The sequence below is a fragment of the Pundamilia nyererei genome, unplaced genomic scaffold, assembly GCF_000239375.1.
Source record: "Pundamilia nyererei isolate P.nyererei 1_Seehausen unplaced genomic scaffold, PunNye1.0 scaffold00046, whole genome shotgun sequence".
Classification (NCBI taxonomy): domain Eukaryota; kingdom Metazoa; phylum Chordata; class Actinopteri; order Cichliformes; family Cichlidae; genus Pundamilia; species Pundamilia nyererei.
Genome location: NW_005187447.1, coordinates 1246171 through 1255059, shown reverse-complemented (window position 1 = coordinate 1255059; position 8889 = coordinate 1246171). Strand labels below are relative to the sequence as shown.

Here is an 8889-nt window from a genome sequence, read left to right as displayed (position 1 = left end):
GAGGAACGGGACGTATTTTGGACACTCATTAAAGTAAACATTCCAGCCTCAATGAATATCATAGTTAAATAAAAACAACAATGCCTCCTCATACTCACTGTACAGACTTTTACCAGAATGACAAAACTAAATATGTTTCTGTTGCATTTTTATTTAATGTATTATTTATTTCAGACAGTATTTTTTCACACGTAGTTTTAATTCCTAGTATAGTTTCAGTTGATTATAATAACCTTGTTAAAAACTAGTTATAAAATGGGTGGCTATAATTTATCTGACATTTCAAATAATGTGAAATAACTGATGGGAAAAAGGCATGGCAATGGGCTTTATTGTAGGAAAAGTTATAATTACATGTTATACACACCTGGAAATATAGTATAACCATACACTTATATCAAAATAAGTTACAATATATACTTTTTAAAACTGAAAAACAGGAACCATGTATTATACATGTCTTCAAAGTGTATGGCACTTAGGAGAACAATAATACAAAATTGCCAAACAGGGAGAAGTTGCATAATATGTGCAGTATTAAACAGTTTGAAGATGAACTAAGCATTGCATTTTCTTAATGAAGGCAAAAAAGTCACAAAAAACCCTTCATAATAAAATGCTTCTGCTTCTTTGTCACACTGATAAAAATGTCCCCACAGGCTGGTTTCCAAAATAAGTATTTCAGTGTGATTAGTCCCACTTTAGAAAATTTTGAGCTCTCTTTTTTTTCCTAGAAATATTCAAAATGTAGCAGCTTTCACGAAAGCGTGAGCTGCCGACAGAAGCTTCGTGTATCTGCGACACGGGGCTGAATTCAGGCACCAGGTGATGGGAGATAGGGGTCAATGTCGGGCAGATTTACAGATTTTGTCATAGACTTCTGGAAAGGCTTCTTTACAACCTAATTCATCTCTCAATTTGTGGTACAACTGTCCATCAAACATCTCCCAGAACTCCTCTCGTTCCATGTAGACATCTGCATACAACATCTGGAATCTACATGCCAACGAAACAGCAAAAGCAGTGTGAATTAAAGCAAAATATTTCATATCACTTTTGTTTCAGATGCTTCAGTTTGTTTGCTTAATTTGAGACTCACCCATGAACATCTCTGACAAACTTCTCCAGCTGGCTTGTTGACGATTTAGCTTCAAAATGTTTGACTTTAGGTTCCCCATAAGCCCCGATATCTACATACAGCTCCTCCTCTTGACCTTTGGGGTGAACCATCCCTCTGCCTGGTGGCAGCAGGAATGGACACAGCCACAGTGGGTACACCTAAAACAACACAAACCGTTTCAATATTAAAGCACAAGTACCTCATACATAAACTAAGTGCCCGGCACACTGATCCATATTTGACTCTTACTTCAATGTCCTTGTGGAAGCGTGTGATGGCATCCTGCAGATGTTTCATGGGTACCAGCATGTCCTGAACCACGTGGTGCTGCTCATAGAGACGTCTGATGGTTTCTCCCTGGGTGAGCTTCAGCAGCGAGATCTTGGGAGGCACCATCCAGCCGAAAAGCCAGCGGAACACGGGGTTGTTGCCAAACGGAATAATATCCTGCAGAAAAGGCACAAATGTACGCAGAGATACTAAAATGTCCCTCTGTAATAGAGTGCTGACTCTTTTTTTTTTTTTTTTTAAAGTGGAGAATTCTCTGTACTTGATTTTCATGATTCAATGTCTGATTTTAAAATCACAGATCACATCCTTTTCTTTTTCCGTTTTACATATTTTTAAAATTTAAAATTCAAAAGAAACAGAACATGTAGACACACAAACATACGTAAAAATAAAATAAAATAATAAAAGAAAATCAGGTTTTAAAAAACTCTTCTTTCTTGAAAGTTTTATTTCTATCACAGTGAGAATTTTAATTAAAAATGACAGTCCTGAAAATACAGTATACCACGACTCTGCTATCAAAATAAGTTACAATATATAAAAACACAGGATTTTAGGATTCTTCTTATTAATCACAGCCTGTAGCCCAAAATTAGAAGTAAAAAGTAATTGCTTTGAAACTGTAAGCTGCACAGAGAACTGATTCATAATCACAGACCAGGGTTAGAATAGCAAGCTGTGACCAGATGTACTAGGATATTGTGATAACTGTTGACCCTACATTTGACATATTATTGATTCTGACATATACTGATCAAGCATAACATTATGACCACTGTTTGTGATGGCTAGACAACTGAGTCAGAGCATCTCCAAATCTGTGTATCTATCAGAAGTGCTCCAATGAAGCGACAGGGACATGGGCCGCCAAGAATCACTGTCAAAATTTAATGGTGGTTCTGATGGATGGCCAGATGTGTGTGCATCTCTTATCTGATGAATACCTGGCAGCAGAATGTGGTATAGGGAAAAGGGAAGCCGGCAGAGGCTGTGGGCATTGTTCTCCTGGGAAACCCTGGATCCTGCCATCCATGCGGATGTTACTTTGACAGGTACCAACCTACCTAAGCAATGTTGCAGACCATTTACAGCCTTTCATAGAAACAGTATTCCCTGCTGGCTGTGATATTTTTCAGCAGGATAATGCGTCCTGCCATAAAACAAAAATGGTTTAGGAATGGTTTGAGAAGCACAACAAAAACTTTGAGTTGTTGACTTGGCCCCCAGATTTCCCAGATCCAATCAAGCATCCGTGGGACAGGCAAATCCTGGACAATTAAATGCAATCCATGGAGGCCTCACCTCACAACTTTCAGGATTAAGGATCTGTTGCTAACATCTTGGTGCCACAGTACATTGGGGCGATCGTGGCTCAAGAGTTGGGAGTTCGCCTTGTAATGGGAAGGTTGCTGGTTCGAGCCCCGGCTTGGACAGTCTCGGTCGTTGTGTCCTTGGGCAAGACACTTCACCTGTTGCCTACTGGTGGTGGTCAGAGGGCCCGGTGGCGCCAGTGTCTGGCAGCCTCACCTCTGTCAGTGCGCCCCAGGGTGGCTGTGGCTACAATGTAGCTTGCCATCACCAGTGTGTGAATGGGTGGATGACTGGATGTGTAAAGCGCTTTGGGGTCCTTAGGGACTAGTAAAGCGCTATACAAATACAGGCCATTTACCATTTTACACATTAGGGGTCTAGAGGAGTCCATGTCTCGACTGGGCGACCAAATATTAGGCAGGTGGTTATAATGTTGTGCCTGATCAGTGTGTCAAATAGCATGGTAGCATCAGTATTGGCTTTAGTCTTCTTACTTTCCACCGGAGGGCAGTGTTAACCTACCAATCACGGTCTGACGCCACCATGTCCAACAACAAAAACGATTCCTATCACAGATTGTCAGTTAGCGTCAGTTAATCAAATCATCATTAAGCCCTGTTTCTGCCTGCTTTTCCCTGCACTGTCAACAAACACAAAATCCTTTGGAAAACAGAGCATCCAAAAGCCCAGAGGTGACTCAACTAAATCTGTCAAACCAATACAATGCATAATTCATCACACCATTTACTGTTACAGAAACAAAGGATGCCAAGCCCTCCTCACTAATGGCTAATGGTGTGTGAGGGTGAGGGATAGGGATAGAGAGACAGAAAGAGACAAAGAGCATGCATTAGAGCCTACTAAAGAGAAGTAAGACAGCAAATTGGTAAGATGATGACAAGCTAAAATGTGACAGATTTATGCACCCCCTCAATATAATCCTAAAGCAGATAAAATCTGTTGTGTGTGAGTACCTGAAGCTCCCAGAAGATACTGCGTGTGTGTCTGTGATAGTAGTGTCTCAGAGGGATGTACTCAACTCCAGCGCAGTCTTTCTTCAGGTAGCCCTCCACGTGTTTAAAGAACCAGGGTTTAAAGTGCAGGCCGATTCTGTTAATCTGATGTTGAAGAGGAAACGGGAAGGTTAATATGATAAAACAAATGAAAACAAATCGCAAGCACAGTCAAAGATGCCTTACCTTGTCAGGCTCTGCGTGGTCAGTCATGGTTCCTGTCATGATAACAGCACTATCCAGACTATACTGGAGTCCCTCAACAAATGTGTTCTGCTTGTTCGCAGAAGCTTCGGTGAAGCGTTTACAGATGTTCTCAAGCCCTCTGACTGGCTCATAGTGCAGCTTCACCCAAGGCTTAGCTGGGACTATTTTAATCTCAGCGGCAACCAAGAAGCCCAGAGTGCCACAGGACCACGGGACGGCGTGGAATAGATCCGTGTTCTCCTCCTTTATGAAGAAGAAAAAAAATTTCAAAAGTGTGTGGCCCTCTTCTGAATATGACTGTGAAGAGCCAGGCTTTCTGAGATTAGGCTATTTGTCTCAGTTTTTCTCACATACTTCACAGTAGCGACCAGTTTATCTTCTCACAAAGATCACGCTGTCTGCTTTTGGGGTGAAAAATCATAACATGCAAGTGTGACAAACCAGAAACGGTGCTTGGAAGACAGTGTATTTGTCTTTGATGAACCACATTACTGTGTTTAGTTATTTTATTTTACCAGCAAACAGTTGTCATCTTTTGATTTTACATTATAGAACAACGTCTGATAAATAGCCTATTTTTAGCTCGAGAGCATTAGAGGGAATTACGCAGGAATTTTTACTCAATTCTTGCCCATTTCTGGTAAACAGAAGGACTTAAAATAGATAATATTAACTAGAATAGACTAAACAGAGACAAAAATGATAATCATAACATCAGTGACATAGTAGCTCACCCCAATTCAGAGGTTACTGAAATGTATGAAGTACAGAAAGAAAACTATAGTTTGTGCTGTTATTGGTTGGCTGTATTACACAAACTAATGAGAATACAAATCTATTGTCATTGAGGCTCAGAATCATATCCAGGACAAATGAATTTCCTTTAGCTAAAATCTAGGACTACTAGCGATTGTTATGAAAAATGTAAAACTGCCTGTAAAATGACCAATGTGACACTGATCTTAAGCACAATTGGGATGAAGACTCATCAGGGGTGGGCAATTAATTTTCCCAAGTGGCCACATGAAAATCTAGGCTTGTTGCGGAGGGCAAAACCATCAAACTTATAAAGAGATGAAGTTATTATTTAGCAGAACTGAGTTCAGCTTAAGCTGGGATAGGCTCCAGCACCCTCCTATGCGACCCTGCTAAGGATACGTGGAAGAGAATGGAAGAAACAGTCGTAGTTTCTCATGTGGCCTATTAGGAAAATTAATAGCCCACCCTTGCATTAGGTGATCAGTGTGCACAAGTTTCACTAAAATCTGATCAAAACTTGAGGAGGAGTACCGATTTGTGAACTGTGCAGAAACAGATTAGCCCACTGGTCCTTTGACCAGGTGAGCTAAGAAGGAGAAATGTTTCTATCCACTGAAACTGAGGGTAAAAGTTTCCATAGTTATTTTTCATGGTGGAATTTTAGTGCTTTCTTGCTAATGAACCTTCTACCATGAATTAAAACCATGCTAATATAGTGAACACCAGATACTCCATCTGAGCAAAGCTGATTTCACTGCCTATGGATATTTCTTCAAATATAAAAGCAGAGACAGCGTAATTGAAATCATAATTTTGTTATCTCAAAAAGCAGAGATAATTTAGTAAGGCATGAGTGCAAGGATGGCATACTAACCCACAAAACTCTCTTTAGAATACAAGCTCCTGGACTCAGACATATATCATCTATATATTTAACACAAAATCAATACTCACCTCTGTGCAGCGTACTAAACTGCCATCAGCTAGAACCAGTTCATAGGCAACACAGATGTGCTGAAACAGCCCATAAATATGGGATGACGACTCTATGCCGGTACCCATCACTAGCCCACCTGAGAGAGGACAGAGAATCATAAACGTCCTTTACTAATTCAATTTCTACCCGGGTGAGTACAACACCAGGCGGACACATGAGCAGACAGGAACATCTGCCTGCTGTGAGTGTGCGCGCGTGTGTGGACATGAGGATAAATGAATGTACTGCGGCCTGATTGGAAAACATTAGACTGTTGATGCGTTGTTTATAACATCAGGAAATCCATTATGAAACCCAATCCAGGGGTGCTTCCAACACTGCAGCCATTTCCTCCCAGTTTCGTCTTTTGAGCTACAACATCAGTCCTCTAACGCGATTAGAAAAGTCGTTGAGGCTCTAAACAGGATGCAGTGACTGACAGAGGAAATGCAGGATTTACATCAGTGAAATCGGTGTCGACATCATTGGTACATCTCTGTATTTGCAGAAACCACAGAAGGTGCCGATCCATGATTCCAATGAAAATAAAGCACAACGTACCCACAGTGAGGTCATCCAGCTCCGGCAGCACTGGCAATGTCCAGCCGATGGAATTGAGGAGAGCGGTGACTTGACCCATGTTTGCCAGCGGTTCAACTCTAACCACCTAAAAAACAAATATATTTTTAAGTAACAATCCACCAGCAGGTTCTCCTGCTTCCATCTCACCCTCCTTTGTCACACCAACCCCTCTGCATGTCCTTCTTCACTACAGCTTCCTCTTTTGCTTCTGCCTGCCAACTCTATATTCAACACTATCCCTCCTCAAACACATGTCCAAATCATGTTGCCTCTCTATCTTTGTCTCAAAAGATAGATCCTCACAATTTACGTGGAACTCGTGCCTGCATGAAAGTATTGAGCCAAATAATTAGACAATCTGCCTTGCAGAAATAAACACTTTCTGTGAAAGTAAGAAATGGCCTCAGTCTATCCATCCATGTACAAACTGTTTGATTCCAACACTGTCTGGACTATTTGGACTGCATGGACTACATGGACATTTATAAACTGCTCAGTCCACCTTAAAGACTAAGGGTTAAGGACGATCAATAATTTTCAGTCGCTGGTCGAGAATAGTTTTCCACTTTTAATTAGGTCTTCAATTTCTCTCAAAGTTTTAACACTTAACATTAATGTCTGGTTAAGATATTGCAATAATTCACCCAACTTTTATCTGATTGGCTCATTGTTGCTGAGTTTTATAAATAAACAGACAAAATCAATCAAATAGCTGCCATTCACATCATAAAAGAAGATGTGGTAAATTAACATAGCCATTCTTTTCCCTACAGATAGAAAGTTTTTATTATTGTGGTAATATGTTTTAATGATAGATGTCAAAGTGCAATTTTTTAAAATAATACCTCTATTGTATTTTCATTACTATCTGACTTACTATCTGGGGAACTTGAAAGAACTGAGCCCAGGTTGATGCTGTTTCATCAGTTACAAATATTTCTGGTTGAGTTCACAGATACGAAACACTTGGAGTTGAGTTTGTTGCCCCCTCATACCTGCCTCTTTGTGTCCACCTCTAGAATGTCCATCATGTTGATCATAATGTTCTTGTGGGTTTTCTTGTACTTGCCCACTCTGAGAGACACGGTGAGCCAGCTGGGGCGACCTGTACACATGTAGGTCTTAGCGCGCTCCTTTCTCCAGTCGCGCACCTGAAATGTCACATATGGAGATGTCATGGTTGGTATCCATTAGGTGACAATGTATATGAGAGGACATTTTTCCTAAGATAGGTTTCCTGTATATGAAAGCCTGCATGACATGGGGATAAGCAAAATCCTTTTAGTGATACAGCTGTTGAGTGATCAGTTAATAAGTTTAAGTTACTGAATAACTGATTCCCTTTAAATGAGTCTAATTAGTTGAGGTGAAGCCACACCACTGTTTAACTTTACAAAGCTTCTTGTAATCCACAGAATATACACACACAGTACATCTGTTATCCCATCTGAATCAAAAGCAGCCTGTTAAAAGTTTTCACAAGCATGACTCACTGCAAACAACACATGAAACTTTATGATCAATAACTATTTTTACTGTAATTGTTATATCATGGTGGCCCAAATTAAAAGGGACGACTCTGCAACATGAATGAAACATTGAGATGTAATAGAAATGCGTGCCTTATTAGTTTAGTAATGATGGATTGCATTTATATAGTAATGACTGAAAAGGACAGTGCAGCTCTGACACCTGTTCACGCGGACACGCTCACCTGTCTCTGGATGTCTCGCACGCGCTGGTCGTGCAGTTTGGGCGCGGAACACATCTTGAAAATGAGCCACGCTCTCGCATAGTAATACGCATCAAATATAACGGAGAGCGGCAGCAGGAACAAGCACACAAATATCCACCTCTGGTGAACTATCACGTAATCTAGACCTTTGACTTTGATCCACAGCAGGAACAAAACTACCAAACCTCCTAAATACAACAGTGGAACCATCGTGTCCGGGCAGATCGGCACTCACTCTCCTCTCTTTCCAAACTAAAGATATCCGCTTCACTTCTCAGCTGTAGCGCTTTGGCGAACTCTGTATTGATTATCCCAACCCCCAAAACTCGATTTCTGATCACCCCTTCGCTGGGATAGGTGAGCACGGATAGGTGGTAGGCAAGCCCCTCCCCTGCTTAACATTTATTGGGCAATAATACCAAAGGGGCGGAACCTGTCGTGTAAGCTTTAAGTTAACTGGTCCACTAAGTGACTGAAGGGAATACCAGAAAAGTAGCCTTTTTGTTGTTTACCCAATCACGGAGCACGCAGGCTGTCACACCATGCACCCTGTCCTCAAGACTGTGTTACAACACTGTATTTACACAGTATCACAGGTTGGACCCTGTAGTTTAATGCGGACACTTTAAGTTTAAATTAACTTCTGTAGTTTCTTGCAGAAGCAGGCTTTGTCATAATCAGTGCATGAATGCACTCCCAATATGTCCATGGCTGTAGGTCAGTTACATGCATTGTTTTCCCCATCTTTTATAAAGTAACTGGTCCATTTGATACATGTTCATTTATAGTGTGCGCATGTAAATCAGTGGATAGTAATAAACCTAAGTGCGCCTACCCCCTTTGGTGCAGATTAGCTGTTGAAAGGAGAGACATTAATGATCCTTTCTGGTCGAAT

General features: G+C 40.9%; 1 protein-coding gene across 1 annotated transcript; it reads right to left on the bottom strand.

Moving 5' to 3' along the window:
- Nucleotides 1–315: 315 nt before the first annotated feature.
- dhcr24 (24-dehydrocholesterol reductase) lies at nucleotides 316–8260 on the bottom strand. Its single transcript, XM_005732247.1, has 9 exons — nucleotides 7974–8260; nucleotides 7255–7410; nucleotides 6239–6344; nucleotides 5656–5774; nucleotides 3922–4185; nucleotides 3697–3840; nucleotides 1370–1567; nucleotides 1100–1278; nucleotides 316–996 (listed from the first exon to the last, which is right to left on the bottom strand). The coding sequence occupies exons 1-9, from the start codon at nucleotides 8202–8204 to the stop codon at nucleotides 843–845; spliced, it is 1551 nt and encodes a 516-aa protein (XP_005732304.1). The 5' UTR covers nucleotides 8205–8260; the 3' UTR covers nucleotides 316–842.
- Nucleotides 8261–8889: the final 629 nt, after the last annotated feature.

Coding starts and splice junctions, on each gene's coding strand:
- dhcr24 (XM_005732247.1), bottom strand. CDS start 8,204: ATGGTTCCACTGTTGTATTTAGGAGGTTTGGTAGTTTTGTTCCTGCTG. Junction 7,411..7,973: donor TGCGAGACATCCAGAGACAG/GTGAGCGTGTCC, acceptor GTGACATTTCAG/GTGCGCGACTGGAGAAAGGA. Junction 1,568..3,696: donor GTATCTTCTGGGAGCTTCAG/GTACTCACACAC, acceptor CCTTTTCTGCAG/GATATTATTCCGTTTGGCAA.